This window comes from Amia ocellicauda, chromosome 20 (assembly GCF_036373705.1).
Source record: "Amia ocellicauda isolate fAmiCal2 chromosome 20, fAmiCal2.hap1, whole genome shotgun sequence".
Taxonomy (NCBI): domain Eukaryota; kingdom Metazoa; phylum Chordata; class Actinopteri; order Amiiformes; family Amiidae; genus Amia; species Amia ocellicauda.
The window spans coordinates 16490285-16507309 of NC_089869.1; the positions used below are offsets into that span (position 1 = coordinate 16490285).

Sequence of the window (17025 nt, forward strand, 5' to 3'; positions counted from 1 at the left end):
AATAGGTGCCTATCAAACCCCTTTGAAACTCTAGAAATACTTTCTCAACATGCAGACAAATATCTAAAAATATGTCAGTATTTACTACAACACATCTTATTTATATACACAACCAAACAAGGACTACAAACAACAAAATATTAAAGGATTTTCCAACTTTCAACTTCTGGGTCTTCATATGTAGGAAGTTGCGGGTAATCCAATAAAGTGCTAATTCACATCATGAAGTCTGTTTAGTACATGACTTTAATTAAAAAGATTTAGAACTTGAAACTGCTTAATTCCAACAGCATGACCAATGGTTGTGACTTGGAAAGAAACAGAAGAGCACTTCTAAAACAAAAGTACCCGAACATCTAAAATATAAAGGTGAAACCCATTCAGAGAATTCCTAGTAGTTTTTTTACTAATTAAATGATTAAACACCATTATGGACTTAATGCATGGTCTCAAAAATGTATGGCTTTTCACCAAGGAATTAAAAGCTTTAAAGCCTTACCTAAATAACACTGATCACTCTGTGGTTTGAATGCCTGTGTGCTTACTGTTCTTTCCCTTAATTTTTTTCTCTGTGTCCCTGTTTATCCCTCCCTCTGTGTATCCTCTCATCTTCAACAGGACACAGTAAATATCATGCGATTCTGTTGTTCAGCACGGCGTTCCATAAAACAACTTTAATAGAAACGCATCCCTATTCATCAGACTAAAAAGACTGGCATTTTCTTAAATAGCGAAGAGGAAGGTAAAGAGATAAAACAAAGAGAGCAGTGTGTTATAACAGGCAACTAATTACAGGAAACCTTCTGCTTCTGCTTTCATCTACCAGAAATTAGACCCAAATGACTAACAGCATTTTTGTCAAGGTAAAACAAAATGCTAATGTTTTTTAAAGGCCTGTGAATATGTTGAAGGAAAATAACATACAAATTGATTTACACCCATTAGTAAAACACAACAAACAAACGCTTTAGCATCATTCATAAGCTTTTAAAATGCGTACGTCTGACTTTATGCATTTAAACTTTCAGATTCACTTCAGCACTCGGCAAAACCAGCTATTTATAATAGTGTGGCCGCTCGGCTGTATTGTGATGAGTGGTGTTTGGCTGTCCATCACGGTTCAACTCGGGGGCGGTCAGGGCTGTGAGTTATTATCCGCCGATTCCCCGTGACCTTGCTGAAGTTCATGTTCGCGGCCCTTTACCTCACGCTCTGCTCCTCAGTTTCATCTGGAATAGAGAAAGCTACAAAACAGGCTGTAAGCGAGCGCCGATGTATGAAGCGTGACTGTTGCTTTAACCCCTGTCACTGGACCCTGACAGGCCGACAAGTTGTGCGAGCGCAGTGGGAGGATATCATCAGGCAGAGCTGACGTACCGTCAAACAGCCCATCAGGCTCTGCTCGAAGGGTCGCTGGAAGGCCCGCGGATCGCCACACCAGTCCAGGAGCTCGGTCGCTGCCGTCTGGAAATTCGCTGGATTTTGTAAGTGCTGGGAAACACAAACAACAGGGAAAGATGACAAAAAACCAAACAAAAACAAATGTATTATGTATTATTATTATTATTATTATTATTATTATTATTATTATTATTAGGGTTTGTTGAATGGAAATAACAGAATTGCAGAGTGACTTTTATCACAGGTCCCACAGTTAATACAATATCAACACCACACCACTTTATTAAGCATTTATTACAACTCCACAACCTTCTGAGGACCTTTCTGAATGGCTGAAGGGCACTTATTTTATGAGCAGCCGTGCTCTGCAAGTCTGGTTTTCGATCTGTCGGTTAGGTCTGTGACCTTCACAATCTCCTTATGGCATTTCTCATTCCTCTCCAACCAAATCAAGCCTTAGTACGGTCTTTTGCTGGCTCAGACAGGTACGGGCAACTTTACGTGGATTAGCCACTTTTAAAACAATAGCTGAGCAAGACTGACAAAAGTCTGATAATATTGAGGTAATGTGTTTTAACCTATGCAACCGCTATGCAAATCGCTTTTTTCCCCAATCTCTGAATATTTCTACCATAGTCTTTAGAGGGCAGAGAGGAAACTTTTGCATCAATTTTGTAAGGAATTCATTTGACCACGTTCTGCCCTTTCAAGCCGAGTCTCGGTAAGTGTGCGTAAGGAAAGCAATTTCTATGTAAACATCACTAATGGGTCTGCTTACAACAGCTATGTTAAATTTATACAGATTTGGATGCTATACTCCCAAGCAATCAGACTTTGGAGAGAGAGAAGGGTTGGAGGGGAAGGCACCACAACAAAACTGCTGAAGCTTGTTGATGCGATTGCACTAGGAGAGCTCGGTATGATCACCGTGCCAGCCCCACAGCATGGTGTGCAAGGGAAACTGTGCTGTTGGCAGTGCCATGCCGCAGATGTTCGCAGTTCTCTGGCCAAATCCCACAAATCAAACTTAACCTCCAGCATGGGGACAGGGCCCCTCTGGAACCAAACATGCCTTTAGAAAGAATGATCCTGTATAAATATACTGAGTCACAGGGCTTCATCTACACAAGCTTAGTATGGTGATAAGTGCAAATTACAGACGCTGACCAGAGATCCCTTTTCGCATCAAATAAACCTGGAATGAATTAAGAAATAACATTTGACAAACTAGAGGACTGCGGTCTCATGTTATTGTAAGGTGTTTGGGTTGCATGTTTTCAACAGATATTGCTCAGCTACAATAGATGGGGTTGTCTTTAACCTATTTCAATATCTAAAATGTTTAACACATTTAATACAGTGGTCTGTATCAATAGAACATATTTAATCAAGAAAAACAACTAAAAATACTGATGAGAAAATGCTACATTAGCCATAATCAGTATTTTATTTAGGCAGCAGTGTCATCTCTCTTAAGGAGAAGAGTGAAACATCACACTAATTATGTTTTAAACTGTCATAGCATGATAATTTTTATTTCTTCAAGATGCAACATTTCTGTTGGAGACTCTTTTTAATTAAACCCAACAGCTGGATTGGTTTGCAATATTTCCTTAATTATTTTAATTGCTGGAATATTTTGCTCTGTCAAGGGGGGAGGATAGTAAGTTAATTGTTCTGATCTCTCTTGATAACCATTTTTCTCGCTGTGCCTCTAAGAGAATAAAGGACTGTTGAATGTGCTGACTGGTGGTCCAATTGGCACAACATAAATGGTATTTATTATGCGAGTTTCTAAACGAAGATTGTCTGTCACACAAAGCTGCCACTTTCAGTGGGGTGTTGGCTTGCTTCGATGATTTAAATGATCTACTGGTTAACTCTTTATTAGATTAAGTCAGCACAGATTCACTGAGATGTATTTTGTTCTAATTAGTATGTTTACTAATAAGCCACAACTTAACTAACATCTGCAAATGTCATTTTATTGTTTGGAATCTGGGTTTATCCACGCGATTTGAATAAGCAAGCGCTGTGCTTACATTCAGTTTCTCTTGATTCACTTAACATAATTCTAATACCCAGTAGGTGTCAAAACCAGGGTTGAACAGTCATGAACAAATATGCATGATCTCTACATAACTGGTAATATCAAAGGCTATGTATAGCGATCCTTAACAAACAAAGATAAAGATTTTAGGTAGTTTGTGCTCTTGTTTCATAATTTGTTCTCTTTTGATCTGCTGGTCCAAAAACAATACATTCCAAACAAGACAGCCTTTGAAATCTTGAACACAAATAAAAATCATATTTCTCCAAGTGATTTTCTCCCTTCACCAGCTGGTTTCACCTCTGAATGGCTGAGGTCTGTACTCAGGAATAACCCTTGGGGAGTTTCCTAAATTAATGTCAGATGACTACATCTGCAATAAGAATGACTAAACAGGGCTCCCAGGAGGCACAGCTTGTGCAGTTTGGAGGAAAGCAAAACACACGTATTAGCCTCACACGCAGCATGACTTCAAAAAGAGATTACAGTGAACTGTAATGAAGAGGGACTCTCTTTGTTTACTTGTTACTTGTTATAAGTTTACCTGGTTAAGTGAAAAACATGTCCCGTGTCCCTTGATAATTACTGTTCTATCACAGCACCACTAATTAAACGCACAAAGTATTGACACATTTTAAAGCCTAGAGTGAATATGGCTAATTGCTATAGTTAATATACCAGGGTTCTGTTATAAGTGTGCAATGGCTGTGTCTTGTAAACAGAAATGTCACTTAATAGTGTTTCTGGACCTAATATATTAAATACACACTCAGATCTTGGGTTTCCAGAGTTACAGATTCAAAAGACACTTATTTGATAATCACATTATTAAATAGACAACTGGATTACCTACAAAACACTACATTTTTTCCCAAAAGATTAAAATCCTTTCACAACCTTCAAACATCTGTAATATAACACTCCCCTCTAATACTTGACACGCACACACACACACAGATAAAGCAGACTGATCAAAGACACATATCAAAACAGTAGCCCTGGGTTATGTAAGTACCTCGATTTAATTCTGTCAAAGATTCATCCTTTAATAAAAAACTGGTGAGCTAACAGAAGTCACACACACATTTGAACTAGAGAATATGAAAGCGAATTGGAAAGAAAAGGAAAAAGCTCCCTATGCTGACCTGTCTCTGAAACCTGAGCCTCCAATGCCTGATAAAGAGGCTAACAGATTACCATTTATAGAGGTCCACAGAGACAGGAGGGCACATAGCTATGGCCTGTGCTAGGGGGTTCCTGTAACTGTGAGGGCTGTTAAAGCTCGATGAACTTGAGGCCAGAGAAAGGAGTTTTAAATTTCCTTGTCTGCTTCAAGCTTCAGTGTCTGTGCTGAGCTCAAGTCCTGACAAATGAAAAAATCTGAATCAGGGGTCTGAGGAAAATGTATTATGCGTGGCGGGGGGAAAAAAGCTGTGCTTCCATTTCAAAGGTGAATGTTATAAGTTTAAGACTTATATTGCTATTTTGTTGTTAAATTTCCAAAAGGATACTTACACAATATTTCAACAAACCTATATAACTTTCATGTAACCGTTGTCAAAATGAAAATGTACTTTAAAGCACAGACATATTGGCATTCATTCTTTCAGTTATAAGACAGCTATTTTTACTGTATGAATATGAACACATTACATGAAATACATGGCATTAGAACTCATGTTGTATGGCACTGTATGGGGTTTTCATCACAGCCAATATCTTACCTGTTTTATACAAAGCAGCCGATCATTGGTCTGCTGTATATGCCTGTCCATAGACGGTATAGAGTTCATTTTGATTGTCTGTCCTTGGTCTCTACCTGAAAGCCATTAAAGTTCTGCACTCTGAAAGACAAAGAGACAAAGAAGAAATATTATTGAGGAGTTCAGTAGCAAACCCTTCTGTGTGTGTGTGTGTGTGTGTGTGTGTGTGTGTGTGTGTGTGTGTGTGTGTGTGTGTGTGTGTGTTGGGGGAGGTGTTGAGATGTGTTTTGCCGGTGACAAGGGCTTTAGAGGAGCTCTGCGTTTAAACTATGACATTCCAGGGTCACATGATGACACCTTAACAGATCGAGTCCGTTCCAATCAAACGGCGCGACAAAGGGAGCTACCAGTTGAGCCGATGAAAGATTTTCTCACTGAAACTCTCCCTACAACTTGGCCACGCTGAGATAACATGTGAAGGGTGGCACTCGTTTGTTAACAGCGGCACATTTCGCAAAATGAACCAAACTACAATCGGTCAAACGATGCTTCAGCCATGTCTTCAGACAGTTAAGGATGTGGAGAAAGTTGAAGTGTCTACTGCAGTGCACAATAAATTGGCCTATATTTGATTTACTTTACATGAAGGTGATGAAATCTGCAGTTAACATTTGTTCTTCATGTGTAAGGTGTGTGAACAAGCTGCAGATACAGCAACACAACTGTGCCTTCCTGATCTATGACATTACAGAGAATAACAAACCAATGATACTTAAGACATGAGAATGTGATGACAACCCGCATTCAATTCAAAGATTATTCCTGTAATAGACACATGTTCGATATTGCCTGTAAAAAAAGAAGAAAGGTTAGCTGTCCCTGCTTGCATCACAAAGGAACGTCTATTATCCCGTGTCAAAAGTATTAAGCCTTGTACTCAAGGTTATCAATTTTGCTTCACGGCGCCGATTTATCACTAGATTCAACAGCAAATAAATATCGCACACTGCAGCCGTGCCGTAATTTATAGTGTCCTGCAGCTTTAAACAGACGAGCGGCTGAATTAATAGGTAGAAATCGGATAGTCCGCTCTTCTTCTCCCAACCCCTGTATTTATCACTATCACACAGTGACAAATTCCAGAACACAAAGTGCCTGTGAGGATCCCACGCACACTGCCATCTGAGACTGCTGTACCACACTGATAATGCTCACTTATGGCTCCTGCTGGATTAAACAGGAGGCAAGAAATCTACTCCACTAGACAGCTAAAGAGCTTTTATGCTACCTATTGGAGCTCCTCATCCCCCTACTTGAGGCACAAGAGGGCACACTAGCGCATTCCTCTCCGTAAATTAGAACACTCATAAAAAACATTAGGTGCCTTTTTACACAGATGGAATTTATTCTTTTGTTAACCCTTTCACGTCACACAGATTGCAGAATGGAACAGGAAAACACACACCTGGTTGCCCCCCTGACATATACACGATGACTATACTCGAACAACCGATTTAACTCGGGCCCTACCACTCAGACACCCTTCAATATTTTTCCCTGCAGATCTAACGTAAAAGACTGGACTACATGTTAAAAGGGTATATCGATAGAGATGGAGCGGCTGTGACCAAAAAGCAGGATTATTCAAGTATAAACAATCTGTTCAAATTAGTTTGAAAAGGGGAGTGTGAGTTCAAAATGGATTTTTCCCAATCTATTTGAATTCATAAAGGTACTCTGGGAAATACACTGCTTTCTAAAGGTTATTAATACAATTAATCAACTAAAGCAATTAATGCACTGTTTTTAATCTGCCATGTATGCTAGCACACCATCTGAAATCAAATATAGTTATTATAAGAAGAGGTAAATGGAGTGTTATGTTAAAGTATTGTGATCAATTGGTAGGTAGCATTAAATATATTTTTACAGCTGCTAATACATTTTTTATTAAGCACTGAAAGACTATTCAATCGAAACAACATCAGATTGCTTTCGAGTTATCCACTGTGACTTGATTGCTTAAATGTATCTGAATTATTCTGAACAATGCGACTCTTAGAAAGAAATATATGATCTGAGGAATGTATTAAAATGTCTCTGTCTCTAGAGGTAACTCTTTCGAGGTGAAATGGCTTTGTGGATGGGGCCGAAGCGCTGTTTTTGAAGCGTTGCGCATGTTGTGTGATGCTGCAATATGGTCCATGAGCCAGCAGGTGACTCCCTTCCCTACCAAAGGCAGGAATACATTTTTCTTCACAAATAGCTGCACTGTGTTTCTTTAAGCCTTTACAAGCTCTACAAATCCTCAGCTGCTGCTTCCTAACAGGGTGCACTCAAACCAACACTGTCTGTCTGACCTTGTGGTTATTGATTAACTATTTCCCCATTCCCTGCCATCTTTCACACCTCCGGCACTGAGCAAAGAGAGCTGGAGCTCAGTGCTGATAAACTGTAGCTCTGCTTTTTTTCTTTTTTTTAACACGTGTAAGGCTGATTTTTAGACATTGTCTGCTACCTTGTTTAAAGAAAAACATCAGCATCAACATGTCATGACATATAGCTCCTGTTAGCTCAACATGCTGGTTTTATGACATTTTCCTGTTACTGCAATAAGCAGCTCCTTCTGTCTTTAATATTGTTATGGCCCATTCTTCAAGGCAAGGCACATATGAACATACAACTGTGAAGCGATGACACATATAAAATTAACTACTCTAACTCTTTGGCTACATTATTGTTTAATGAAAGGGTAGCACAATCAAAACAAAACATAGGATTAAAAACAGAAATGCAAGAAGAGCATTGAGCGCTTTCATAATCATAAAATTGTTCTCCACATTTAGGAAGTCTTACTATTCACGGTGCTATTGTTTTTATGCCATTATTTAGTTTTCTTCGCTGTGCTTCAATTAGCATACTGATTCAGGTTTTTTTCTTAGGGCCTTGTTACAGATACAGAGTAAACCACGTATTAGCCTCAACCACACTGTATATGTGTACCCATGTCTACCCATTTTTAGCCCTTTTCCATGCCTAGTTACATAACATGATGAAGGGCAAGGATTAAACGGTAAATAAGTGAACTGAACTCAAAACTGAGAATCACAGGACAAATACCAAAGCTGAATAATGCAAACCAACCAGATAAAACAGGAACTCTGAACAAATACATTGAAGGAACAAGAAATAGGCTACACTGAAGTGTTAAAACTGTTCAAAAGTTTTATTAGAATATTTACTGCAAATCTCTTCACAGTCAGGGTGTGACAGCAAAACTGATTTCTTTCTTTAGCCAACACCAATGGTATTTCACTGCTATTATCTGGGTTTGTATGTAAAACAATGCTGTTTCCATGTTTATTGTCTTGAAAAGCGGAAAAGACCAGGGACACCAACACAAGCAGTCAAAAATAACAACAACAACACTGGAAGATATTCCTTAAACAATTCTGTTCACAAAAAAGTAAAAGCGATCTCTAATCTGCTTACTAATTACACTAGCATACACGTTTGATGCACCCAAACAATCGAACTCCGTTAAAAAAAGAAAAGAAAAAAAAAAAGCAACAATTAACCAAGATGTACCATTTGCTCTAGGGCACAGATCCTTGAATATAAATACACTCCCCTACAGAAGCAGCAGCTGCCTCTCCTGGGTTATTATCATGTCACTTTTAAAGCACTCTGACTGCTTATCAACTCACTGTTCACTTTTCCTCAATCATTTGTTAAGCATCATCTAATCACCAGATATCACATTGGTTAATAAATAACGGCACATTTGGGAGCAGGTAAAAATCACTGAGCATAAAAACAACAATAATAATAATTCAACAGGCCTGCTGTAATATTTGGCCTTTGTACCATCGGAAGGGTGCTTGCCGGTGCCAGACTGTATTTCTAGATGTGGTTGACAGCCTGTGTACATTGATCTGACCCCAGATAATCTGCATCAGCTTCACACCCCACTGGAATAAACACAATATGAAGTAGACCTAAAGATGTTGCAGGTTATGTAGACTGTGAAAATGTAAATCAGATAATTAAGCACTAAGCCAAATTATCTGCTGCTTACTAAAACAGGGCTATTGATCCGTTTAATATTTTATAACCCGTTTTTCTTTTCTTTTTGTTTCTGCCTCAGAGAACAAATTGAGGCGGCTGCCACACAGCAGTACTTTTAAACCGAAAAAAAATGCATCTGCGTACTTTCCCAAATGTTTGGCGTACACGGTGTACGTGTGGCATGAGCTGTCACATGAAAGGTCCTCTTAAGTATGGAACACTTTGGAAGAGGAAATATTTTTTATTAAAGGTTTATTTCCTATAAGTTGTTAAATGGCTACAGCTGCAGGTTTGCTGCCTGTTAAATGGCTAGGCACCAAGGACAAAGCACTATTTGTTATGCAAGGAAAGCAGGGGGATGGAAATGTGTACTCCGCTGCTCTCCATTGTTGCTATACAAAATGTGCAGTAATCCCCAGCAGGCTCCATACAGCTCTGGCACTGAATATATGTGTTGCCTCCCCCCTATGCTGCCTTTAACAGGCTCGGGAATGGATTTATTTTATTTAATGTGGTTTGGTCTGCAACTGAGGCAGTCACCCCAAGCAAGAGACTCGTCTTTGCAGTCATGTGTTTTCATACAAGCCAATCAAGAAGCCCTGCTGGTTGGGTTTCTTTGCCTCTCTCTCTCTATCTCTCTCTCTCTCTCTCTCTCTCTCTCTCTCTCTCTCTCTCTCTCTCTCTCTCTCTCTATGACAGCTCGCATAAGCAAGCCTGCTGGATTCCTTAGGGACCACGAGCTCAGTACACAGAAATTGTTCAGTCATCAGGCACATCTGCAGCCTGATTAGAAAAGCAAAGGCAGCAGTGTAGGATGTGGAGCACTCAGTCCCCACGATAAAAATCATAGGGGTGGGATCAAGAGCAGGACAGAGCAATATCTCCTCTCTAACCAAGTGTAACATTTCACTAAGTCTCTAAGGCTGATCGCTGGGTGATAAAATGAGACAAAAGCAGATGGGCTGTCTCTTTCACCAGTGGTCCCCAACCACCAGACAGCAGGCTAAATCCAGCAGCAGCACACAATATCACTTAGTGGCTGGAGTGTTTCAAACTCAGACCACTGCCAAGAAGGTCGCACACGTGGTGGGATTCTAGGCTTTCTTCATTTCCTCCACTTCCTCTAATAGTAGAGGCAGAGAAAGTAACCAAAAGACTCTGAATGAGCACAATTAGCAACCTGCTCAAATGTGCCGTAAGAGGAGGGTCCTCCCAATGCCAGTTTATTACCCATAATGCCAGCTCCAGAATTGCTAAGCTGAAACCCTGCCAAAACTCTTACCTATTTGCTTTATGAGTTGGAACTGCTGTACATTTCTCTTTCCGCCAAACAGATGCAGTCCTCGTAATGAATGCCTTCCTGTTCGTGAGCATATGAGCTGAGAGAGGCAGCTGTACAAAGATTTTGTTGCCTCACAAGTCATCATGAAAATGTCTACATCCTTATAACAGCACCATACAACATATTCAGAATGGGTCTTTTATTTCTATTTCTTTATGCAAACACCCATTTTCTTTCTCTCAGGCATGAAAGCCTGCAAGTGGTTTGTCTTCGTTACAATGGACGTGTTAACAAATAAATAAAAAAACCAAAAAAAAAACGAATTGGTTTAAACTACTATTTTGTCAGATCTAGGTTGGTATTTACCAGATTGTCTAGGTTTTTCTTTTCTCATGGAAGAATGCTGTGCGATCTATTGGAAAAAAATGAAAAATGCGCCTTGAGAACACACATCAAGTTACCAAACAGGATCACAGTTTTGATGACCTAAAAATGCATTTACTTTCCCTCCCTGTCTATTCAGGTATCTCACCCCAGCTTCAAATTACCAAGAGATCTTACAGTCAAAGCCACGATGCACTTGATTACCGTGTGCATACTGTGCAACAATAATATCCCCCAGACACCTCCTACCCCCCAGGCCCTAGTCATTTGGCTCTCCAGGACGGATCCAAAGCAAAAAATTATCTCAAAGCAGTTGAAAAATACTTTTTTTCTGCTCTCAAGCTTAAGGAAGAAGAAAAAGAAATTCTACTTCAGGTTTTTCCTCCTATTCCCCCGTTTGAGAATTATATCATTGGTGGTGGTGGATTCTGAAGCTCCTTAAGATAACATGCATTCTGTTTTTGTTCTCCTGGTCTCCAGTTTATTATGCATTCAGCTCATGTGTCCTCCTGTGAGTGGCTGTTCATTTTCCACATACCACGCTTAATCCTGCCAGCTAAACTTTGAAATAGCAGGAGCTGCTGCTGCCCAAGAGAAGCCATTATGAGGTCGGGGAGAGAAAGAGACTGATAGAGCTTGGGGGAGGAGTGACAGGCAAACAGTAAGATACATGGGAAGGAATTCAAAAAGGTCGAAAATGGAATAAAAGTGTGTGTGTATGTGTGTGGGGTGTGTGTGTGTGTCTGCGCGAGGGGGTGGGGGGCTGAATGTAAGGTTGTCTGCATCAACATTTTTTCAGCCGTTGTGCATAAATGACCCTTAGCTCTCTCTAACCTTGTCTTGTAGGTGGGGCAGTGTGAGTAGAAGCACACACACACACAAAAAGAAAGTGCTCAAACAGTAGGCAAGCAGGACAACCTAAGTTAAAGCAGCACAATATGTCTCTTATTTAGTTGGTAGAAGTATTTTGAAATGGCAAAGGATTATGGGAAAGAAAACAAAGCTCAAAAATACCCTGTAAAATCTTAATTAAAAACTCCAAATCGGTAATGTGATTCTTTCATAAAATGTATTCATTTTTTTTTTCCTTTTACACAAAACAACATTTTATGTAAACTATCAATTACAGGCTGAACAAATTATATGCATTACTTATCAATGCTTGTCACTATTGATTCCTTAATTTTTCAGTGCTCCGTGGCCCCATATGCGTTTGCTGCGTAATTGTGTTGTCTAGAAAGGGACAAAAAGCTATATATATTTACAAAAAGGGACAATAAATATATTAAATAATAATAATAACATAATACTAAAGAAAAGCTTCTTAAAAGGTTATTCATAGGTCTTTTGGGGCATTAATTGGAAGCTCTTTACCAAACACAAGGAGAGACGATCATATGAGAAGGTCTATCCCTGCCTCATAAAACACTTAATGAAATCAACTGGAAATTGCTGGGGATATGTCTTTACCTGGGATTTCCCTGCAAAACTCCACTAACAGTGCGAGTGCTTCCCATTCGAGCCTTTAGGTAACACGAGCGACCATAAATCTCACGCACAAATCTTCCTTATCAAGAAATGGGGGACACACAAGCATGTAATGAATTCCAGAGAACAGACGGGCCACAACCTTCCCTCACCCCTCCTGCCACTGCGCTCACTTCTCTAATTTGCCTTAGATTGCTGGCTGCCATGTTTTGATTGTCCTTGTGTATACGAAGCAGGCGTTCAGCTCACCAATCAGTGGTGTGAGGAATATCAATCAGAATAGGCAAATGCAGGTCTGAAACCTACGTTTCTTGGAGTTTTCTTCCTGTAAGAATCAGATTTGTCTAATGAAATATACATTCTTCATATATAGCATGGGGAGCTGAAGACATGATGCAATCTATTAATACTACTTGCAATGTTAGATAAAAAAAAATTAAGTTAATTTAATACACAATGAATTACATACATTGAAACTAGAAATGCATCTTCCAAAAATAACGATAACTTCCCTACTCATACACTGACAATAAATGGGTCAAACATAAAAATCATAAAACTAAAATCAGGCCAAACCATCTGAATGGGCAGAGCATAATGTGTATAATACAGATCACATATCTCATTATATATAATCCTGTGAGGCTAAAAATAGCTGCTGATGAATATTGTATGTTGCGTTTGCAAAAACATGCCGATTTTGTGTTATGTAAGCCAAGAGCTCATCTTTCACGATACATAGAAAACATTTTAAAAACTTGCTATGTTCTCCTGATATAAGGGTAAAGACGAGTTGAAAGCAGATCACCGTACACAAAAAAACACATAAAACAACAACTATCAGGTCCAGCTGGAGGCACTTGGGGTAGTTAGGGGGAAATAGGTTTGAAATTGTGCGGCACATAAGTGATCAGCGTGGGCTGACAGGTCAGTGTAAACCTAACCGTGTGGGCACACCTCCAAAAACACTGCGAGCCGACGCACAGGAGCTGCGACTGCTGAATAGGTAAGCTGAGAGATTCCATGTCCTACTGTTTCAGCCTCTGAAACTGCTGAACCATCAGCAATTACCCACTTCCACAGGTCATGAATCTTACGCTGCACCTTAGCAAGACGTATACAGAGACTCCCAGGAAGCACAATCCTGTTACAACTTACAGCACACTGCCGCTAATGTTACCTTATCTATGATGCATTCGCTTGTTTTGTTTATGCATGCTATGTTAGAGGGACTGCTTTTTGTTGTACTACTACTATTTTATACATTTAAACAATTTGGGGCCCAGGTCTATTTTCCAAATTATTATTTTTCATTTTTAATCACGTGGGAAACATGGTATAAATATGCAGCAAACAAGCTGGGTGGCTACTGCCATAGCCAAGGAGTAGTTATTTGCAGTTCAATTTGTGAGTTATATCACAATATTACACTCCTAAATTAAATCAATACATACTAAGCTCTGTAATACAGCAACAGGGACCAATTCCCTTCTAGGTTTTACAATTATGTGTTAAATTAACAGCTGCTTTTAACAGGCAGGATCTATTACAAAATTTTCAGTCCAATTGAGAGCCAGTCCAAAGTGAAATGCTCACATTCCTCATGAGCTGAAGAATAGCTTGAATCCAGGGCATTAATACATCATCCTGTTTCCGTAAGAACTGCAATACAGTCAATCATGCTGCAGGTTTAGAGGAAATGTAGATCGTTTTACAGCAATGTAAAGATTCTATAAACACAGTAAATGTTAACAGTGTAGTCAAAACCAATGTAATTGTGTTATATGGTAGTGTAATGTCTGTCTGAGGTTTGTACACTATTCATATCATTGTGTAACCCATCCCCATCAGATAAGCAACATGGAGCTTTCAATTTACAGATGCGATCGGTACAGCATGTTTAATATTGCCATAAATGTTTCAGTTTTTTAAAGGAAAACGGATGTCTGAATTTGGTAAGTAACCAATCACGATGTAAATGATCCACATTGCAGATTAATGCAATGTAGGAAGAGATTTCTCCACTTCCCTCATATGCATGAAAACAAGGAAAACAATTTGGACATTTTTTGGCATGAATAGTGTTTATGCATGGTTTACAATTTTACAAAAAGTACACTAGAGCTGAAAACTCCTGAGAAGCTAATTATCAAATCTAATGTAGTGTGAATTTTTTTTTTCTTTCTTTCTACAAAACAGAGATAGTCTTCATTTTTCAAATTTTCAGGATTCATTTGGAAAACCTTTATCTCACGACTACCTAATTGTGAAAACATACCACTGTTCGGCTAGGGCAGATCTCGCATAAAGAAATATTTTCTTGGGTACATGCAGCTTTAAAATTCAGCAGAAACAGAGTCTCCATTAATGAGATTAGTCAATAATGGATTGAAAGTAACCTCACACTTAACACATGGTCTGCTGGCTGTGCCGAGCCTGCTGTGTCAGCTCCACAGCCCCCACTGTTCAATAAGGAGACGCACTGTCAAACAACAGCTGCAAAAGAGCAGGGAACAAAGACCGAACTCAGGTGTTGGGCCTTTAAGAATATATAGAGAATTACAATGACACTCTTCCTGCAGAACACATATGCTCTTCACTGGTAAAATACATGTTGGAGGATAGCGGTTTTCTCCGTACTAGATCAGTGTTGTTGTTTTTTTAATAGTTAATGATTAAATCCAGAAGTTGTACATTTTTAAAAATGGTATAGGGATGCCCAAAACACTAATGATTTTGAAACACAAACTACATCAATAGATGTATGTTTCTTTTAAGTACCTGAGTTTATTTGACTTAAGCAATTTTCCTGGTTGCAGAAAAAGAAAACTAAAGAGAGCATCTGAAAGACAGGTGTCTGAAGAATAATTATACTGAAATGATTGAGAGTGAGCGTTGTTTTTTTTATTAATATGATTTTTGAATTTATTGAAAGGGAAGCACAATCAAAACGGAAAACGGTTTTGTTTTATGCGCAAATTACACTGTAAGGAGAGGGCGTGCGTGAGGGGGGATTCTTCAATCTTTCATTTGAGCCTTTGATCCCGGACAGAAAATAAATATAAAAAAACAAGCAGTTGTGATCAATACCTGACTCACTGCATTCACAGCAATTGATATCAAACACACCACCTTTGTTGAAAAAAATCAAAGCAAACAGAGTAATGTAGAAGTGTCTGAGTATCACAGAGAAAAACAACTGCCGTGAGATTGTTTGGAGTTGGAGCCACACAGCTCTCCCACGGAATCAATCCAGTAGACTGCGGCTCATCCCTGTGGATTAAGATTTAAATTGGAGCCGATCTATTCTGTCACTAAAATGGACATTGTATCCTTCATGCTATAAGCTAAGAATTACTGTTTGGTTTGTTTTTTTCTCTCCCCTGCTCCCTTTACATCACACCGACAGAAAACAATAGCAAAAACAAAACTGTGCAGTGTGACTTACTCAAACAATAGGCTGCGATTTGAGCAAGTGGACACAAACGAAGTGACCCTGAGAGGCACAATGAAACAGACTATGTCATTAATCACAATCAGGTAACCCCCAAACACCACCACCCCCAACAACCACTACTACACACACACACACACACACACACACACAGACACAGCCAGCAAGTCGACAAATTCGTCAAGAAGAACTATTATATGTCAATATTTGTGTTGTTCCCCGTTTTTTGGGGGGTGGGGGGATGTCTACAATATACAAATAAAATGAAATAAAGTATACAGTGACTATGCTGTGCTCTCCAGCTGGCTTTGTTGCCGTTTCAATCACACAGTCTGTGTGGCAGAGTTACTGGAGTATTGTAAAGGTTGACCTTTGGTAATTTGTTTTATCCTCACAGACACCAACATGGTGCAATCTAGCAGGTAAACCAATTACAATCTGACATGAATCACCATGACGAAAAGCCTCCCAAGACTGCAATTTCCCTATTATTAGCAATGTGTCTGATTTCCCTTTTAGAAAGGCACCTTGTCTGACTCCCTGTGTGTCACTACAAGTGCTTATCATTAGCTGAATGACTGATTTACCTGCGCCATACCATACTTACTGCCTTTCTTTCCTCCTCTTGCTCCAAGCACTGAGATTGCTTTTTTTTTTTTTTAAATAGGATATCATCTTTAGCTAAGGTCTGCAGATAACCCCAGTTAAAGCCACCTTGTTTGATAGTGGATGACACAAGTGACTGAAAACATCATGCAGGCACATAAACAAACACAAATAATATTGTGTATCAACTGCACCTTAGCTGCAAGCAAAAACATACATCATCCCATTTCATAGTCTACAGAAACCTCACAATCGTTTATTTTTCCTTCAAATGAACAAAGCCTCAGCGTTTTGGCTGTCTATCATCGTAAAGAATGAGTTAACAGAAAATGCAGTTATTTTCCCTACAATCTCACAACCCCTTTTATTTAAAAACAACAGCTTGTTTAGCATTCATTATGAATACTCTAGGGCAGTGTTCTTGCAGTGTCTTCAAACCATGTTTTAATGGAGGCTTGCAGCTACATATACAAAACCAGCATGTCCTTTTCACTTTTCTCATTCTGTCAGATAACACAGACTGTCAGGTGGCGTCTCTATAACGAACCTAGTAATATCATTATTATGTTGTACCGTTCTGATAAAATAT

The 17025-nt window shown here is 39.2% G+C and overlaps 1 protein-coding gene across 7 annotated transcripts in view; it reads right to left on the reverse strand.

The window, feature by feature from the left end:
- Positions 1–17025, reverse strand: part of zmiz1a (zinc finger, MIZ-type containing 1a) — a 144375-nt gene that overhangs the window by 48227 nt on the left and 79123 nt on the right. For all 7 annotated transcript variants that reach the window (XM_066693848.1, XM_066693851.1, XM_066693846.1 and 4 more), the window contains exons 4-5: positions 5176–5295; positions 1378–1491 (exon numbers count right to left, since the gene is read on the reverse strand). In XM_066693848.1, the coding sequence (XP_066549945.1) occupies positions 1378–1491; positions 5176–5244 (183 nt within the window). In that variant the 5' untranslated portion in view covers positions 5245–5295. The remainder of the gene's footprint in view (positions 1–1377; positions 1492–5175; positions 5296–17025) is intronic.